Source organism: Lycium ferocissimum, chromosome 4 (genome assembly GCF_029784015.1).
Source record: "Lycium ferocissimum isolate CSIRO_LF1 chromosome 4, AGI_CSIRO_Lferr_CH_V1, whole genome shotgun sequence".
Taxonomy (NCBI): Eukaryota; Viridiplantae; Streptophyta; class Magnoliopsida; order Solanales; family Solanaceae; genus Lycium; species Lycium ferocissimum.
Genome location: NC_081345.1, coordinates 16,302,677 through 16,324,561, shown reverse-complemented (window position 1 = coordinate 16,324,561; position 21,885 = coordinate 16,302,677). Strand labels below are relative to the sequence as shown.

General features: G+C 36.8%; 1 protein-coding gene across 1 annotated transcript; it reads left to right on the top strand.

Annotated features, from left to right (window-relative positions):
* Nucleotides 1-14,507: 14,507 nt before the first annotated feature.
* On the top strand, nt 14,508-16,582 carry LOC132054401 (transcription factor MYB14-like). The gene is made up of 3 exons (XM_059446415.1): nt 14,508-14,641; nt 14,890-15,019; nt 15,658-16,582. The coding sequence occupies exons 1-3, from the start codon at nt 14,533-14,535 to the stop codon at nt 16,139-16,141; spliced, it is 723 nt and encodes a 240-aa protein (XP_059302398.1). The 5' UTR covers nt 14,508-14,532; the 3' UTR covers nt 16,142-16,582.
* Nucleotides 16,583-21,885: the final 5,303 nt, after the last annotated feature.

Here is a 21,885-nt window from a genome sequence, read left to right as displayed (position 1 = left end):
AATGCTATTTTCTCCGTTCTAATCCGTTAAAACTCCAAATAAACACTTTAATAACATAAAATAAATCTCATACATACCTTAGCAGTAGCTCAACCACAAAGTATCCTTCCCCAAGGTCAATATTTAGCTTAAGATGACGATGACAACTCGTACTACACTTTCCTCTTCACGAGCTTTCGTATTCGAGCTCGTATTTTGATCAAATCTTGGTTTTTTTCTCTCTACTCTCTTCTCTCTCTTCTCTAGGAGGTTATGGATATTAGTTGATCTGAAAATGAAGAAGAGGGGCTTAAATATCACTTAAATATCAAGGAAATGGGCCTGACCCGACTTGAAATCGGGTTGGGCCGAATTTTGCTGTCCAGCTTGACCTTTCTGCATTAAAATGTCCATAACTCTTTATCCAGTTATCACCTATAAGCCCATAATACATGGTTGGAAAGATATTTCCATTATCTACAACTTTCATTTTATGAGTTTTCACAAATTCCTAAATTCGGATGGGGTTACGACCTCCCGAAGTCAGATCACCCGAAACATAACTTAAAAAAAATATTTTTTTTTTCTTCAAAGAAAATTTTGGGGTGTTACATTCAGGCTGCCCATGGACTTGCGACTCAAAGCATCAGCTACGACATTTGCCTTGCCGGGATGGTATAGGATATCAACATCATAGTCCTTTAACAATTCAAGCCACCTCCGTTGTCTCAGGTTCAACTCTTTCTGCTTGAATATAAATTGTAAGCTCTTGTGATCTGTAAACAAATCAACATGAACTCTGTATAGATAATGAAGCCATATCTTCAGCGCAAATATCACGTACCGACTCAAGATCATGAGGCGGATAATTTTGCTCGTGCTTCCTCAGTTGCCTTGAAGCATATACAATAGCCTTACCATGTTGCATTAAAACACATCCCAATCTAACTCTGGACGCATCACAATATACCACATAGCCCTCAGATCCTTCAGGAAGTGCTATAACAGGCGCTGATGTTAGTCGATTCTTTAACTCCTGAAAACTATTCTCACAAGTATCTGACCACTGAAATTTAGCTGCTTCGTGCATCAACTTCGTCAAGGGAGCGGCAATAGAAGAGAAATTCTCCACAAACCTCCGATAATATCCTGCTAAGCCCAAGAAACTACGAACTTCTTTAGGAGTTGTGGGCCTCAGCCAAGTCTTTACTGCCTCAATTTTCTGACCTTCCACTTTGATACCTTCATCTGAAATGATATGCCCAAGGAAAACCACCGAGTTCAACCAGAGCTCGCATTTAGAGAATTTAGCATACAACTTACGATCTTGTAGCGTCTAAAATACTACTCGCAAATGATCTATGTGCTCTGCTTTTGACCGAGAGTATATCAGAATATCATCAATGAACACAATCACGAAGATGTCGAGAAATGGCTTGAAGACCTGATTCAATAAATCTATAAAAGTCGCTAGCGCATTAATGAGATCGAAGGACATGATAAGAAATTCATAATGGCCATATCTGGTCCGGAAAGCCGTCTTTAGGATATCTTACTGTCTGACTCGCAACTGGTGATACCCAGACTGAAGATCGATCTTAGAAAAGTACTGCGCTCCCTGTAGCTGATCAAATAAATCGTCGATCCTGGGAAGGGGGTACTTGTTTTTTATAGTTAATTTGTTGAGTTGACGGTAATCGATGCATATTCTCAATGAACCATCCTTCTTACGAACAAACAGCACTGGTGCACCCCACGGAGAAGTAATGAACCTAATGAAGCCCTTATCTAGAAGATCTTTTAACTGAGGTTTCAATTCTTTTAATTCAGCAGGGGTCATTCTATACGGAGGAATAAATATAGGCTGAGTATCTGGAAGTACATCAATATCAAAGTCAATTTCCCTATCAAGAGGAATACCGGGAAGTTTATCAGGAAATACATCGGAGAATTCATTGACAACAGGAACCGATTGAAGAGTAGGAGGTTTCGCCTCCACATCCTGCACTCGCACCAGATGATAAATATACCCTTTTGCAGTCATCTTCCGAGCCTTAAGGTAAGAAATAAACTTCTCTTTAGGCACTGCAGTATTACCTTTCCATTCAATAACAGGCTCGCCTGGAAAATTAAAATGAACAATCTTCATCCAACAATCTACATTAGCATAACAAGAAGCCAGCCAATCCATACCCATGATAATATCAAAATCGACCATCTCCAGTTCATGGAAATCAGCTAACTTATAAGGTCATGAATCATCACATCACAATCTCAATATACCCATCTAACTATCACAGGTTCACCCACGGGAGTAGATACCTCAAATGGCTTACGCAATAATTTAGGCTCTTTATTGCACTTGCCAGCAACGAAGGGGGAAATATACGATAATGTAGAATCGGGATCTATCAAGGCATACATATCAAAGGAAAAGATGGATAATATACCTGTAACCATGTCTGGAGATGTCTCTAAGTCCTGACGACCTGATAGTGCATATATGCGATTCTGCTGACTGCCTGAACTAGATCCTCCCTCTCTGCCTTTGGCTCTACCAGCCGATGTCTATATACTCTGCCAAGGAGGGTACACTAAAGAAGAAGAATAAGCTGCTGCAGATGCTTTCGGTTGTGCCATACCGCCTCAGTCTCTCGTCGGACAATATCACATAATATGACCCAGCTGTCCACACGCATAACACACATCAGAACCCTGACGACACTGCCCTAGATGAGTCCTACCACATCGATCACAATGGGGCAACGGAGGCCTCATTTGACTGAACTCCCCTCTGAACTGCGAGCCAGATGTTCGCGAACTCTGACCCTGACCAGTATAAGTGGTCCGATCACGTCGCTGGCCCTGAAACTGTTGTGCCGCACTGGACACCAGATAAGATGGGCGTCTAGAGAATTGTGGCCTAGGTCCACCTCTGAAATCTCCCGAATCACCTGCAGACCGGGCCCTCTTATGTTGATCTCTATCCCGCTCTCGATAAACCTGCTGCTGCCTCTTACGATCTTCCAAGTTTTGTGCATAATACTGAATGCGAGCAATATCCATTCCCGAATTCATAGCAGCTGCAGTACATTCATTAATCAAGTGTGGTCCCAAGACACTCACAAACCTGTACACCCGATCGGTCATCTCGGCTACAACAAAGAGGAGCATATCTAGCCAAGGAGTTAAACTGCACTATACTCTCGAACACTCATGTTTCCCTGCTTCAAGCTTAGAAACTTATCTTGTTTAGCTCGACGGATCTCAATAGGAAAAAACTGTTGTAAGAATGCCTCATAAAACTTTCTCCACCCTGCTAGTGGGGCGCGAGGTCCCCTAGACTGCTTTCAGGTCTCATACCAATCCACAACAACATCCATCAATCTATAAGAAGCCAGCTCTATCGACTCAGCATTGCTGGCGTGTATAACTCGTAAGGTCCGCTGCATCCGATCTAGAAAAATCTGTGGATCTGCATTTGGATCAGTCCTCATGAACACCGGAGGGTCCAGGTTGATGAAATCCTGGACTCTTGCACTAATAGCTCTATCAGAAAAACCACGAGCCTGACGTTGGGCCTGAGAGGCCACTAATCGAGTTAATAGTTGTATAGCACTTCGTATGTCCAAATCCTGATCTAGAGCAACCAAGGGAGGAACTGAAGGTACATCAGCTCCCATATGCTCCTCTGGTGGCGGTGATGCGGCTCCGGAGGCCTGAGAATCAGTCTCATTCTGAATCTCATGCTGATCTACATTAGCGGGTGGCGCCCGACTGGTGCCTTCCGCCTCATCAGTCCTCAACCTTAGAGTACTCTTTTTTCATCTAGTTGTAGGCATCACTGGAAATATAAACCAAATAAATGTTAAGAGTGAATACTTACGACTCGGTTCTATCGCACGATCTAGATAATAAAAAAAAAAAGGGAACCATCCTAAATGCCCTGTAACCTCTTGTTTATAAGTGTGACACTTAACAAACCCATAAACAAAACACTACTAGACACAGCTTGCAGACTCCCTAGGACAGGCCTACGCTGATACCAATTTTATCACACCCCAACCTTGGGGGGTATGGCCGGCACCCGGCATTCGAAGGCCCGAGCCAACAACCATGGCATATGTAACCTGAGACATAAACATTGGGCTGATAAGGCCACTAAATGACAATAGTAAGGACTAAATATGGAAATCTGCAAATAGAAAAAGCCCAATAACTTATATATACATATGCAAGGCCGACAAGGCCATAACGAAAGTGACATCGACTACCCAGAAGGCTGGCAAGGCCAGACAAAACATATATACACTGACTGCTAGTCTGCAAGCCTCTAAGGGTACTGTACGATGTCTACTGGTTGGGACAGGGCCCCGCCGCCATACCCAAAACCATATATACACTTATGCAGTTGTACCTAAAGACTCAGAACCAGCAACTCCGGAGAAGTGGAGTGCGACACCCATCAGCTGATCTCGGTATCCTACAGAGAAGGCGCGCTGACCTCACTTGTGGGCATAAACACAGCGCACAAAAGGGGCGTCCGTACAAAATATGCACCGAGTATGTAAGGCGGTAAGCATACGCATAACGAATGTAATATCATAAGAAAGAGGTGCAGAAACTACCTGAACTCATAATAAGGCCACTGCAGGCATCCAGAGAATACAACATGACTATAAATGCATGAACGTAAAATTATTCCTCCCTGTGGAGGCATATACAATATCATATAATAATAAATCCATTTATGGAGTGAGCTCATTGTAACTGCCCGGCCATAAAGGATGCAGTAAATATTGGCCCAGCCGATCAGTGGTATGCAAAGCTACGTCCCTGCCCGATCGTCTATGACACGATGTGGTAATAAAAAAAATACATCTAGGTGTACATATACGTGCCTGCCCGACCGACCGTAGCTCGGCGCGATAATGAAAAAAATAAATACATATATACATATATATATATATATATATATATATATATATATATATATATATATATATATATATATATATATATATATATATATATATATATATATATATATATATATATATATATATATATGCAAGACCGACCTCAATATCATAGAAGGAGTCGGAGTGACCTATCGTCGTTATCCTTCGACTTTCGTTATTGTTGCTACTTCCTTTATTATTCAATTCAAGAGACAATAGACATGGAGAACATGTAATATATTTGACATGAATTACACATAAAGAAAAGTTCAACTCAATCGGATAGTATATGGTCAATTCAAGTTTAGCGGAAACATTACAATTAATAGCTACAAGAGATATGGAAGCATGAAAGGTGCTTGAGATAAATCATACATATAGGGAAGAACTTAGTTTAATCACGAAGAGGCGTGTTCATCTCATATTTATTGGAAATGTTTCAACGGAAAGTTTGTCGAGTTCTAGTCATGCCACAAAGAGGAAGGAAAGCCCTACATACCTTGTCGATGAAGCTATATATGTTTCCCAAGTCCGTGGACACCTTACGAATGGCTACCTACAATATATGAACAATTCGGGATCAGTTCCGGGTTCATAACTTATAAGAACCTTCATTCGAACATTTAACCGAGCAACTTGTGGGCATGAGTTCGTAGGCTTCTTATTAGTTCAATTTCCCCATAGAACGCTACCATTTTCTACTTTTCTACTCCTACTCCTCATCACAATTCATCCAACATCCTCATAGCTTCAATTCATACTTTTAAACTATGTAAAACAGCCCACACAACTAGCCATGATCATAAGAGTTCATAAGGATTTATAAGAACTTGTTCTATGGAATTTCTTCTTCAATTTCTATGTTTAAACACTTGTAAAAGCTTAAGGAGATTATGAGAAGGGTAAAACATACCTTAATTTTAAAGAACCATTCCAGAATATAAGTTACTTCAAGTTGAAGATTTTTTTCGAAAGACGAGACGACGAAAAAATGACGATTCTACGAGTTTACCTAATTTAGGTATTGATATTGGTGGAAATAATCCACTTTTAGATCATGAAATAATGCAACAACACTATACCGGCGCTTTTAATGAAATTGATGATAATGATGATGATGATGATGATGAAGCACAAGCCCCCGAAAATCCCATAGGAGATATAGGTCCTGCACAATCACATACACAAGACAAACCGCCAAGAACTCGTAGGCCAACCGCTAGAATTTGAAAATTCATGACTAAGGATAAGGATAGACAAATAGCTATAAGTAATTTATGTAAACAAGAATTTGTTTTTAGGCTAGAAAGTAGAAAGGATGGTGGAACGGGTTCACTAACGGGTCATATGAAAGGTAAACATAGGGATGTTTGGGGAGAGAAGACGGGTTCAAATGTGGGGGGTATTCAACAAACAATAGACCCACGAACTGGTAGAAATTTTAGCTATGACAAGAAAAAAGATCGTATAGAAATAGCTAAAATGGTTGCTTTTGATGCTCTACCATTTTCCTTTCCTTCGGGTTTGGGGTTTGTTACTTATATTCAACGTTGTTATAATCCATTATTTGAGGGTATTCCTAGAAGTACTTGTAGAGCGGATATTATAGATTTATATAAAAAAATATAGATTTTATTTGCGCCATGTATTTAATTCTTTAAATTGTAGTGTTTCTCTTACCGCCGATTTGGGTCTTAGTCTTAACAAGTTAGATTTTTTTTTTTTTGTTATTACATGTCGTTGGGTTGATGATAATTGGGTGATGCAAAAAAGAATTATAGCTTTTTTATATGATGAAGGGAAAGGTCGTCATGATGGAAAAATTTTAGCGAATTCAACGTCAACTATTATGAATTTTTTTAACATTTATAGAAAAACACTTTGTATTACTTTAGATAATGCTTCTAATAATACAAACGCGGTTGGTCTTTTAAAAAGGGAATTAAACCATCCGCTAAAAAATATTTTTCATGTGAGATGTAGTTGTCACATTTTAAACTTGATTGTTAGAGATGGTCTTGACTATTTTGAAGATTCTATTCAAAAAGTTAGAAATGCGGTTGCTTTTCTTTTTTGTAATGCTAATAAGCAAAAAAATGAGAAATTTTAAGAATTTTTGTGTGCAAAATGGCCTTAGACCTAGAAAAATTCAAGTAGAAGTTGACACTAGGTGGAACTACACTTACATTATGTTACAACAAGCATATGATTATAGGATTCCCATACAATAAGTTCACAACCATTTTAATACGGATAGTAATGATTGGTTAAATATTACCGATTGGGAAGATGTTAAGGAATGTGTTGAACTTTTACAAAATTTTGATAATGCAACTCTTTCTTTTTCTAGACAATTCTATCCCACGGTAACCGGAATTTTAGCCTACTTAGCGGAAATAGCTAGAGTTTTACATGAGTATAAAGATAAATCCGGTTATCAAGCGGCTATTTTTAATATGACAACAAAATTTAAGAAGTATTTTTTTCCCATCCCAACTTTATTTATATTGGGTTCTCTTTTAAATCCTTGTTTTAAAATGTCTTATACTAGAGCATTGGTTGGTCAAATTTATAACAATTTAGAAATTGACGAGGAAGTTGACCATCTTTAAATGAAGCCGAGCTTGCGATTGATGCCGAGTTTAGAATTTTTTTTAGTCATTATTCTAATTTGGAATAAAGTGCTACACCCGTTGCTCTACGCCCTACTACTTCTCAAAGTAGCAAAAAGGGTTTGTCGCATTTAAAAGTTTTACATTCACATCCAACTCCTTCTCATAATGTAAACTTTGATGAATATCACCTTTATTTTATGTAGCCAAATGTGGATATCAACCAACTAGATGATTTGGACGTCTTAGCACAGGAGAAGAAATACAAGGCAAGTCATCCAGTACTTTCAAGAATGACTAGAGATATCCTTACAGTTCAAATATCAACCGTGGCTCCGGTGAGTGCATTTAGCCAAAGAAGACAACAAATTGGAGATCATAGACACTCATTATCCGGATTTAGCTTGCAAGTACTAGTTTGCATTCGCGATTGGAATAGATCGGAGCGACGCAACCAAAACTTAGAAGCGGTGAAAGGCGAAGAGGAAGAGATTGACGATTTGATAGCAAGTAGAATAGACCAAATGGAAGACTTTGAAGATATCTCAATGACCGAATATGATATTGCGGATATTAGCCGAATGATTGACACTTTTTGATTTTATTATTCTTCTACTTTTTTGCAACTCATGTATTATTTGCAAGTTAAAAAAAAAAAACAACAACTTGCAAATAAATGTTATCCATGAATGAATAAAATATATGGCTCATTGAGCTTTCTTTTATTTACTTGTGTTCATATTTTTACTTATATTAAGTTAGGAATATACCTAAAATTTACTAAGAATATACTTATAATATACATCTACTTTAATTAAAAAATAGAAATTTATATACTTGAAAAATAACTAAAGTATACTAAGAATATACTTATAATATAAATATACTTAAGTTATAAATTAGAAATTTATAAACTTACAAAAGACTTAAGTTATAATACATATAACTTAAACACACAGACACATAGAATATATATATATATATCTTTCCTCCCTTAATTACAGGTTTTGGATTCGAGCCTTAAGAATAGAAAAATCCCGGATATTTCCTCCTTAAATAACTCTTACAACACACAAATCTAGATTAATTTCATGCCAGTATATTTAAAATACCCACATTTGATCTAAGAGTTTCAAATGGTTTGTCCATAGATTCTTTTCCGTTCAGCTTGAAAAGGATGTAGCAAATATGAAAAGTACTACTTTCTCCGTCCGACGTGACGCATTCCGATTTTGAAAGTCAAATAAATTATTCTTTGACTGTAATTTTCTTATATACCTTTTAAATATTTTGAATGTAATTTTCTTATATACCTTTTAAATATTTTGAATTTTTAATTATTCTATTCTTATACTACTTTTTACTTAGTTTATACAAAATTTAAATTTTATTTCAAAAAACTAAAATATTTTATTTGTCCAAATGTACGATCAATATTAAAAAAATTAAATTTTAAAAAATGAAAAGTGTCACATAAATTGAGACAGTCAGCGTCTTTTTTCTTCTTGGGAAATTATTTAGTTGCATTATTCTTTGGATGTTTTTGGATTTTCTAGGTAAACATTTCTTTAGCTACTTAATATTTTTGGGACAGAGGGAGTAGTAAGCGTCTTTTTTCTTCTTGGGAAATTATATACTCCAGTAATATTATTCGTTGGATGCTTTTGGATTTTCTAAGTCTACATTTCTTTAGTTACTTAATATTTTTTTTTTGTCCTTTTTAAGTGCGTCCTATTTGTTTAATTATATTCTCAGCCACCATACGTGATTCATAGGATTCGGATATGTCATGAGTCTTATGACAAGCAGGATCCTAAAAAGGGATCGAAACTAGGTTGCAGATACATACAAGTGGTAATTAATTAATTTAGTTTACAAGATATGATGTCTCTTTTGCCCATATTGCTTTTGACCCAAATAGAAAGAAAATCAGACGTAACGCGGTCCCGTATTTAATTAATTTAGTCAAAACACCTTGTATTTCCCTAATCATTTTTGTTTTATAACTTTTTTATTTTTTTATTTTTTTTATTTTTTTTATAGCTGTCCTTTTTCAGTCCGAACAAAATGAGAAAGTAACATCCCTTAAACATTCCTATTTGAGACATAGATCAAGCACAAGTTACTTTTGAACATGTACCAAGAGCAATAATAACTGTGTTTCAATTACAAACAAGTTGGAATCAGCGGTATATATATGAATTTCACTATATATCCATGTCAGTCAATTTAAGTTTTTCTGTACCGTCCGAATACACATCTTTCGACAACAAATTTTCATTAATGAGTGACCAATTATCGTTGCAACATCCAATAATATTCATGCATATTCCATTATTTTTGTAATCATGTGGATCTACAATCACAAAAATATCACCCCCACAGAATGAGGACATGACAGTGACGTTTACACGCTTTACTTTGACCCTTTCTCAGTCTCACGTGCTTATGGAATTCAAGTATTGGAGAGTCTGTCAGTAATGAAAGGAAACTGGGTTGTTTGGTGGTGTATGCATGCTTTGAGAATATGCAAGAAGAACCTAAGGACCAAAAAAAAAAAAAAAAAAAAAAAAAGTTAAAAAGGAGGCATAAAAAATCGAATTTTGACTATAAGAGTATAAGTAAACAAATAAGACGTATTTCATCATGGATTTATGTCGAGGTTTATTACAAGTATAGTCCAGTAAAATAATGTTAGAATTGAAGGGAAAGTTGAGCTTGAGCATAGCTGCACCGCATATTTTCTAATTGAACTCCTTCAGGTTATCACGGAAGGTTTAAGTCTCATGATTGCTACAAGAAATCAGTCTTTTAGCGGCGACTTATGTATTTGCCACAATGAGTCGGTTTTAGTAGCGACCTGAAAAGGTTGCTACAAAAGGTTCTAGTTTTAGCGGCAAGCCTATTAGTCGCCACTGAAAAAAACATATTAGGGCCGATTTTCCTTAAATAAAACATAGCTGAACGTGAGACTTTTGTGGCGGCGACTCAGAAAAGTCGCCACAACAGTTCATTTGAGGCGACTGAAAGTGAGACTTTTGTGGCACCCCTTAAGTTGCCACTAATTCTCGTATTTTGTTATTGTAATATGATTTTATATGTACATTCAAATTCTTATTACCAATTGCAGAGATGTTTATGTTTATATTAAGAGAAACAAGTACATGATAACCACCGCCTATGGTAGCAGAGCCACATAGATCAAAGGAAGGATGGTCATGAGTTGTATATCCTTCGCCGAAAAATTATATTATGTATACAGAAAATTATACACGTACGTAAATTTATTGTGGTCTAGTAATTTGGCTTCTATTTTCTAGCATACTTGAATTTATCCATGATAGTGAATGGTACGTCTTACGCGTTTGCCTTTCAAAATACATTTACCAGATAATACGTTTAATAAAGAAAGAACAAATTATGCAATGTAAAGTCTATGTTTTGAGAAGAATAGAGGGACGACGGACTCATTATCCATAGAGTTTTGATTTATTGCCACAAGCCCTTAAGGATTATTTCTAGGTTATAAAAAGAAAAATATTAAGGTTGGCAACATATATAATTTCGCTTCATGTCCATGAACATACCAAATTTTATCTTTAAACCATTGCTTTCATGTCCTTCAGAATCTTTTTTTTCCCCCTAAAATCAACGAATTTCTGTGTACCGATATGTTTAAAAAATATTAAAGTAGTGATTGTCATACCTCTTCATTTGGTAGAGTCAAGAAGAAAAATGGAAGAAGAAAAAGAGATCCTATTTTGGTTGTTTGCACTCATATTCATACTAAAAATGTCAAAATAAATATACTAAAAAGTCTTCTTAAGCCTTTTTCTAAGCCTTCGTAAGCATTGCACTAATCAGACAAAGATCTCTTATTTCTGCTAAGCGCGACTTGACCTTTGAATTTTCTGCTTTGTTGCAAGTTGCACTCTTTGGTTAATTTCTTCATAACTATGTGTTAATTTGAAACTAATCATAAGTTCCCGAAATATATTTGAAACTTTATATTCATGATTTACCTAGACTCCTGATTTAGCAAGTAGACATCCCTATCCTCTGCTCTCCTCTCCACTCACCATCACAACTTCTTTTTTATTTTTTCTGTTTTTTTTTTCCAAAGAAAAAAATAAATAACTGTGCTTAGGTAACAGGGGAGTTTAAAAATTGCATGAACATGATATGATATTAAAGTTTATAAATTTAACATTCTTAAATACATTCAAATAAATAGATGACATTAAGGTTATTTTGGTCTTTAACTACTTTATCCCCATAATTTATTAAATATTAATCACCATGCATGTTATCTCATATTAGATCGGTAGAAAATAATACTGTAGTTCTTGTAAAAACTTACAATATAATCCTATCAATAGATTATACCAATTATTTGAACACTTAGGTAAATGTCTTAAATTAGAGTTTAACTTCTATACATTAACGCTGTAAAAGTTTTTTTCCTTGTCATATCATTTAATGTAATTACATTTAACTACTTTTATTATAAAATGGATTTTTTTTTAATCTGCAAATTACTAGTTTCAAAATAATCACCATTCAAAGATTCACTTTTCTCATTAAATTGTAGTAAAATAAAGTACTAGTATTACTAAAAAACATAAAGACAAGCTCAGCCTGAATCACTTTAATGGAATAAACCTTGAAGAGTGAGTAGCACCAATACCAGGCCTACTGTGCTTGACAGGCTTGTATGAGATTGAGAACTCAGCTAAAATGGATACAAATATTATAGAAGCATGAAATGGTAATTCTTTACATAACCAGGGAGTATTGCAAACTAGGGGTGGGCGTTCGGTTCGGTTTCGGTTTTTTGAAGGTGGACACCGAACACCGAACCAAACTAGTTCGGTTTGGTTCTTTCGGTTTCGATTTTTTGAAGTTCGGTTCGGTTCGGTTCGGTTTCGGTTTTTTTGATATGCTATTAGAAGCGATTCCATTTACACTAATTCATATTCTCAAAAGCAATAAAACATTAAACTGATAAATTAAAATCAAAATCAAACAAACAGAATACACAAGAACAGAAAACCATAACCATGATATAGAATTACTAGGTGTTATATACATACAATAAGAATAACTAAAAAAACACATAAAGGACATATATTAATCCTAAAGACACATCCTAGTCACCTTCTTTTGTTAAGGATATTTGATTTTCTCAACTGAAGTGGAAAATTAGGGATACAAAAGCAAAGGAGGGCTTGTTACAATTGGTTTTTTTTGGGGCTTGAACTTAATGGGCCTGGACTATTTTAATTTTTTTGGGTAATGTATTAAATTTCGGTGAGCGTTCGGTTCGGTTTTATCAAATTTTGGTTCGGCTATTTCGGTTTCGATTTTTTGAAGGTGGACACCGAACCAAACTAGTTCGGTTCGGTTCTTTCGATTTCAGTTTCTTGAAGTTCGGTTCGGTTCGATCCGATTTTTCGATTTTCGGTATTTATGCCCAGCCCTATTGCAAACTCCCCCCAACATGAGAATTCTACACAAATATAACATCTATTTTTTAACAAATTAAACTTAAACCCCTTATATAATGAAAATTGAAAATGCTACACAAAGGAACATTCATGTAATTAATTAATTAGCAAATTTGAAATATTTGAAGAGGAAAAATACAAATAACTTACACGTTCAATTTGCGAAAAAAGTTAATTACTAGTAATTGGTATAATTTATAATTAAGTAAATAGTTTGTGGCCATTTACTATTTAAGAGTTGAATTACACAGGTTCCATAAATATTTACTTTTTTTAATTGAAGTTGTGAATTAAAAAAAAAAAATCAAGGGAAATGTCTATTCTCTTTAAAAAGTTTCTTAAATTAAAAACATATATAAGAACTTTCTATTTGCAATTTTATTTTTTTAGTTAATCAATTTTAGTATATTTTGTCATGATTATAACTCATGTTTTCAAATCTAAACGCTTAACACCCTTTGCTTGTCAAATTTAAACATTCATGTATTTCGTATAGTATTTTCATTGTATAAGAGTTTAGGTATTTGATTTTGAAATATAAAAGGATATATCTGCAATAGAGTCACATAAATAGGACAACATCCTTAATTTTATAATATTGTAAATTATACTCCATCATATAATGAAGGGGTTTGAAATACGAGAATCAAACCTTCTAATTTTTTTTTTAATCTTAATTCGAACATGTCATAATTTTTCTATAATAAAAATATAGACACTTCTTTGTAGGGCTTTACCCCAAGGGAAGCCCTTTAAAAACTTCTCAACGGCCAGAGGCGAACCTTACTTCAACTAGCAATAGTCGCGCCTTGATTAGAATCGCAGTCATCGGCCAAGCACAAATATAAATAAAATATAGATAATTAGACACTATACAGAAGGCTCTATAGCTTACAACTTTTTCTAATTAAGAATATTTAAATAATATTTTTAAAAGTATTAGTTAAAAAATCTTATTATTCCTTCGTCTCATTTTATGTGATGTAGTTTGATAAGACATGAAGTTTATAAAAGAATGAATGACTTTTGAAACATATGATCCAAAATAAATCAAAGAAATTTGTGTGGCTCAAAGTTTATCTCATTAAGGGTAATTAAATTGAGAACTTTAAAATTTAAGCTGTTTTTAAATACAAAAAAATTATCTTTTTTTTTCTTTTTTGACAAATTTAAAAGAAAAGTATATCACATAAATTGAGATAGATAGAATAATACTTTTAATAGTAATAGTGTCCTTTTAGAAGGAGAAGGATTAGTAAGTAAATAGAATTTAAAAAGGACAAATTAGGAAGTTCTGAGGCTTGTGGGTGAGGGAGTATGAACTTTCTTGGAAATAATAGTCTTTGACCTAAATATTCCACAAGCTTGGGCGGAGCTCCCATATATGTATATAAGCAAATCAAGCTTTTTGAATTAGGTCACTCTTGGTTATTTGAAGCCATAATTATGGCAGAACAGAAACATGACAAAAGCATGAACTATGTCAAGAAGGGGGCATGGTCTCCTGAGGAAGACCAAAAATTGATCTCTTATATCCAGAAATATCGGATTTGGAACTGGAGCCAAATGCCCAAATTTGCAGGTATATCCACCACAACAAACGCCAATTTCATTCACTATCTTCTATAATTCTAGAACAACTCTTTCCCTTTCAAAAGGGGCACATAATTAGACAAAAAAAAAAAAAAAAAAAAAAAAAGCAAAAAGCAGAAAGTCTTCATCCTTTACTTTTTTTTGTTGCTTTAATACTTTTAGGGTTTCAGCATGTAATATATAGTACTGCTTAAGCTTAAGCTCACATGTGTATTTTTGTTGTTATGGGTGTTGCAGGGCTATCAAGAACTGGAAAGAGCTGCAGATTGAGGTGGCTCAACTACCTGAGGCCTGATCTAAAGAGAGGACCTTTTACCTTGGAAGAAACTCAAACTGTGATCAGAATGTATCATTCACTTGGTAACAGGTGAGAATTACGTACCTTAGTTTCAATTTAATAAATAAAAGTGTATTCTCTTTAACAGTTTATACTTTATAGATGATGCAGTCGTAAATTCTAACATTTCCAGAATCATGAAGTATAAAACTCACTGTATCAGTTTAGAAACCAAGTTCCTCCCGGAGACGAGTAGAGTTCTAGTTATGAGTTCGGCAAAACCCAATGGCTTTAGCCAAAAGTTTGTACTCCTTCCTTTTCAAAAAGATTGTCCTCTTTTGACTTGGCACAAAATTTAAGAAATAAAGAAAGACTTTTGAAATGTGTGGTCCAAAACAAGTCTTAGATATTTGTGTGGTACATAAATCATCTCATAAAGTTAAATTATTTCTAAATATAAAAAGGGGACAATCTTTTTGGAACAGACTAAAAAGAAAAGGAGGACAATCTTTTTGGGACAGAGGGAGTATTTGTATTAAGAAATCCACTTAATATCTATAAACAATTTATCCAGAATTCAGTAAACTGACGTTTCTAAAATCTAGAAGCCATAAACTCAAAATTCTAAATCCGCCTCTAGTTCCTTCCTTCCCGAAAATGATTATTAACCAGTAAAATTGAACTATACTCATAATATCTGACATTATTGATGTTATGTTTTGTTGAAGGTGGTCAGCTATAGCTAAAGAACTGCCCGGAAGAACTGATAACGAAATCAAGAATTTCTACCACACACATTTAAAGAAGCAGCTGGGGACAAAGGTTAATCATGATCAAGTGAAACCTAAGGCAATAAGATCCAAAAAAGCCCAGAAAGCTAAACAAATGAAGACGCCTTTATTAGCTGCTTGTCCAATGCAAGGTTCTGCCAGTATTTCTCGTGAATTTTTTGATTTCACCAAGTCCTCCTCTAGTGATATCACATTTGATGAAAACTACCAAATATCGGATTTCTTAGAAATGTTGGATCAAGACAACGATGTTACTTCAGTTGTCAATCAAGTTGAAAACATAGTTATATTGGAAAGCAATCCAGACACATCCTCGAATCTTGATTTTTACATAAAAGATTCCATGGATGTGAGTGTTCATTCGTCTAACGTGAATTTCTGGTTGGAGCTATATATGGCAGCAGACAATGTGAAGATCTAGAAGCTAATTTTCAATAGGTGGTTAGCGATGGGTAATTATCGTGCGGTGACTAGAGTGATGGTCGTGTGGTGGTGATTGGCTATGGGAATTGTCGCTGTTCGTTGGTGATTGATGATAGTGGGTATGCAGGGGAAGCTGGTACTGAAACCGGTAATGATGTTGATAATAGTAGTCAAAGGTGGTGGTTGTACGGTGAAGATTGATGGTGCAAGTAATTGGTGGTGGAGGTGGTTGGAGTTAAATTATTCTTTTTTTGGTTTAAAATGAAATTTTATTAATAACTAGAACACTACATCAATAGTAGTAGTTACACAAGCACTATCATTGATAGTGAGCACACTAAGATTTAGCCAACTTATTACACATAGAAGTGAGTTAAGTGATTCACTTGAAGTACTCCTCGAGTAAATTCTGGAACTCAGCAACTATTAATGCTTTATATTGATGGGATATTTTATTGAACACAAAAGTTAAATCTCCAAAAGCATGCACTTACATATAAAGCCATGCATGTTTTTATTTACATGAATTGAATCCATTGTTGGGATATATATTATTAACCATGTGTATGGATATAGTATTTATTATAGAACAATTAATTATTCAATTTTTAATAAAGAGTTAAATAGATCATGTACTAGTATGTGTGTCTTTTACTTATATAGTAGATGATTTAGTGTATAGAGTTTAGCTTATACACGGAAGATTAAATCATCGGTTCTTATAAGTATAAAGTTTATGTTCACAATCTAAGATGGAATTTGGACAAAGTCATCGGTATGATTGTAGCACTAGATTAATATAATGTATCTTCATTATGGGAACGGTATAGTTCCGTCTTCTTGTGCTAGTACATTTTGTATGTATTGAATGGACCAAGTAGAGATAAGTGTTTTTGTACTGAATATATAAAACAAATTCTCTAGTTCATTAAATGTACTTATACTCTTAATCTTGATATAATTATTATGATCAATGTGATTTGTTCATTATTTTAATTTATTAAAAGGTACGACTCAATTGCGGGTCTATGTATTTGCCGGAATTTACCTCGAAAGCACACTTCTCTGGGTTCAGCTTCAGATTATGTTCGCGGAGGATATCAAATACTTCCTGCAAATGTTTTATATGTTCCTCTGTTCCCAGGGATTTAACAATTATGTCATCCAAATAAACTTTCACATTTTGACCCAGCTGGTGTTCAAACATCCGGCTAGTCAATTGATGGAAGGTGGTCCCTGCGATTTTCAAGTCAAACGGCATGACGGTATAGCAATAGGTACTATGCTTCGTGATGAATGAAGTCTTTTCTTGGTCCGCCAGGTCAAATCGGCTGGTCAAACCCTGAAAAAACGTCTAAAAAACTGAGCAATTCGTACCCGGCCATCGAGTCGACAATTCTGTCGAGACGGGGCATGAGGTACGAGCTTCTCACGCACGCTTTATTCATATCTTATAAATCTAAGTACATTTGAAAGCCACTAGGATCTTTATAAAGTGCCACTAGGATCTTTATAATGTACCACTACATTGGCCAGCCAGTCAGGGTATTTTACCTCGCGAACTGCTCCTAGCTTAATTAGTTGGACCACCTCTTCCTTGACAAACTGGCTACGTTCTGCTGATGCCGGTGCCTTTTTTGCTTAATAGGCTGATTGTCCGGATGCATAATTAGCTTGTGGATGGCCAGCTCCGCCGAGACACATACAGTATCCACCCCTGACCAAGTGAAGCTACTCGAACTATCTGTTAAAAAGTTAAGTATCTTTCCTCAAGACTCGGAGTTTAGGCCCGAGCCCGGGTATACCTGCTCCTCGGGAGTATTTGATCGGTAAGCAATCAATTCCATCTCTTCCGCTGTGGTTCTCTCTGCATCCGTTTCTTTTGGCGCCACGAACCCTCTTGGTATTCTGTCTAACGCGTCTTTCGGGGGTGAGGTTTTAAACTGTGCTTTGCTGAGCTCGACCGAGGATTGGTCACCGGGTCAGGGTTCTGTAATTGCTAGCGGCCATTGCCTTTTGGTTCTCCTTCGATGGCCACCAGGGCCAAATCCATTTGGCTAGGCTCTGGATCCCCTTGGACCTCTGCAATCCCCCACGGGGTGGGAAATTTTAGGACCTGATGATAATTCGAGGGACCGCCTTCATGGCATGCAACCAGGGCCTGCCTAGGACCAAGTTGTTGGGTATTTCTCCTTCGAGGACGTCGGATAGAGCTTTCGAGGGGATCCCTTCCACATAAGTGATCAGCTTGATCTGCCCTCGGGTGGTTTTGCTTGATAAGTTGATTCCGATCAGAATTTTTATTACCGAGATCACCTGCTCCGCCACCAGGGCGCCGACGGTCTGCGTGGTTGAATGTGATGAAATCTTCCGGGTGATCTCTTCCCCCTTGCAGGTGGGATCCCATCGCTGCGAATCCTGGGATACCTCTCCTTGAAGATCACGTTGATTCTCTCCTAGGGCGTTAGCTTAATGCATGAAGTCTCTGCCCTTTTTTTTTTTTTCTGATTATGCTTATTACGGTTGTCAAAGAACTCCTTTAGATGCTCCCTCCGGAGCAAGTCCGCGACCTCATAACGAAGATGTTTGCAATCCTTAGTCGAATGTCCCGGAATGGCGTGATACTCACACCACAAATCCATGTTTCGCCGGTTGGGGTTGGATCTTATAACCGTCAGGAACTTGGCCCTTGCAATATTTTTCATTGCCATGACCAATTCTTCTAATTCCACACTGAAACTATAGGATGCCACGCTCGGCGGACTTGAATCTCCAGGTGGCCTATAATGCGATGTTTCCCTGTTTCTCCTAGGCCGGTCCTGATCATACCGTGGCCTGTAGTTTTGCGCCTCGTTCCTCGGAGGGGGTCGAGCCGCATACGGCTCATACCAATCTCTAGGGCCCGCTGTTTGAACGAGAAGGTGGCCTTGGGCTTGTCCTGAGACCTTCTTCTTACCTTGGGCTTGTCCTAAGGCCTTCTTCTTACTTCGATCCGGGCTTCTATTCTGAGATCATCCTTGATTCTTATCTTAGCCGTGTACCGGTTGTTTACTTCATTCAAGGATTTGGTCGGGAACTCTCTCAAACTTTCCTTCAGTTTCTTCGACGCATCTGAGTGCCGGTGTTTAAACCATCTGCGAATGTCGCGACTGCCGAATCCTCTGGAATGGCAGGTAAGGTCATCCTTTCCAGTTGGAGCCTCTCCACGTAACGGCGGAGCGACTCATCCTCCCTCTGCATAGTAGTGAAGATGTCTTCTTTGTGTGCTTTGACTTTTCGTGCCCCTGCATGGGCTTTCACAAAGGCATCTGCAAGAATAGCAAAAGAGTGGATAGAATTTTCGGGTAAAATAGTATACCAGGAAAGTGCTCCCTTTATGAGCGTTTGATTAAATTTTTTCAGCATGACTGATTCGATCTCTTGTTGTTTGAGATCGTGCCCGATGATTGCTGCTTCAAAGGTCGTTATGTGTTTTTTCGGATCTGTGACCTCGTCGTATTTGGGTATTTCTGGCATTTTAAACTTTCTAGGGATGGGTGTAGGGTCCGCGCTTGATTTGTTAGGTATTTTACCTTACTTTCTCGCTCCCGCTCCCTTCAGGATAGGGGAAGCCCCCGGTATTTAGCTTATCCAATCATAGAGTTCTTTCTCTAGCTTGGAAAGCCTAGCCAGGTCAAGGTTTTGCTTGGATAACTCTATCTCCTCTTGCTCCACGTCTTCCGCAGAGGACTCTGGTGCTTCGACGATCTCTGGGTCTTCAAAGGGCGTTCCGCCGGTGCTGTGCCAGACACAGAGTTTAAGAGTTTCTCCATACGCTCCATCCTCGCACTATTTGCTTCTAGGACCACGGCCAGGGTGGCCCCCAAGAGGGATACCTCTTCCCCGTACATCCCTTCTACCACAGGATGAAGGCATCTTTTCTTTTTGCTAGAGTAACGCCCTCTAGGGAGCATTTCCCTGCTTTCCGCTAAGTGGTCGAGATGGCCCTCCTCGATAGGGGCTTTGCCGAGGTATTTGGTCAAGGGTGGTGTCATCTCTTCACTTTCTTCCCGCTCGCCTAACGCCGGGTCACGTTCCCTACTCGGATTTTGTCGTTCCATTGGTCGCGAGCCCGGTGGATCCTTTCTTTCGTCAGGAATACTACTTCCTAACGAACTACTTCCTGACTCGGGCTTAATTGAGTGTAACGTCATTGCTAAAAACTTCAGAATGAGCGTGTGTTTCTCCGAGAGTCTCTGCTGTAAATCAGGATGACTCCACAGCTGTCTATCCCCATAGACAGCGCCAAACTGTTTTCCTATAAAACGGATAATCAATTAGAGATTTGTATTTCAAGGGTTTGAAGACAAGTGGGTCTTATCCAATCCCGGAAACTCTCCTTTCGGATAGGTTTTCGTGATTATAGGAGTTAGATTGAAAAAATCAGGCATGAGAAATAAGAAAATCAAGCAAGGTAAATATGTTCTTAAGAATAATCAACGTGCCTAGATATATTGTTCTTGAGAGAAAAAGTAAGGGATGTGTTACAAGAAAAAATGACACGGATCCCCTTTAGCTTACATGATAAGCTATCTATATAGAAACCAAAACAGGACTTTTCCACCCTAACGGTCGGCTGATGTGACTTAATTGTTCCTCCACGTGCTTTTCTATCACAACGCACTGATCGAGATTGGTTGATACGACTCGAGTAGGTGGAAGTGGGTGCCAGCTGTAGAGATCCTACTGGTCTCTCTGAGCTCCCGATTGCGGAAACTAGTCGGGTACGGATATTACCCAATACATAGTTGTTGTTTTATTTTAAGATAAAGGGGGTTTATCAGCTTCGAAAGATAAAGTGGATAGCATTTCCCAATCTAAAAGGTTAAAGGGGTTAAATGGCATTTACTCATTAAAGAATGTATAAATCCTATTGGATGTTTCCTGGATCATATTGATGAAATGTTTATGGTCAAAACCAAGTAAGTTGAGTATGAAATGAAAAATAAAGAAATAATGCTGAGACGTACCTCGTGCTCCATCTATTGACCAAAAAATAAACGAAAAACTCAAAAGGATAAACAAAAATGATTTGGGAGAGGAACTACAATTCTAACTAGATTTTATGAGGGGACAAGAGTTGACGTCTAAATTTGTTTCTATACTCGGGTCTTTCTCTGAACCAACTTGTCAATTTATAAATGACTTAATTTTTCTTTTATTATTTACTTCAGCAACACTTACGCAAAGAAACATCACTTGCTATCGTCAGCTATCTGGCCACCAACCTCGTCCCTTCCCAGTTAGGATATTTCCTGGATCAAGTTGTAATGAAATCTTGTTTATAACGTGGGGCTGCTATAAATATACTACTCTGGGACTTACTTAAACAAGAAAAGGACAAAAACATACACTCTCCTGCCCCATAATAAGTGTCACCTTAACAAAAAATATGCATATTAAGAAATCAATAATCAGAGGCGGATCTAGGATTTGAAGGTGGCGGGTGTCACAATTTTCTTCAATGGGCATCTTGTTAGAAACGTGTATTTGGGTTAGGTCATCTCTCTTTTGAGTTTATTCAGGTCAACTTAATAGACCGTTTTTTATTTGTAAATATGAAAATTACATCTCAAAAATCAAGAAACGAACATAATTAGCATCTTAAACAATGAATCACACCCATTAACAACAGAAGTAAAATCGACATTTTCACCAAGGAACTTACATCTTTTATGTATTTAAAAAAATGAATTTGCATAA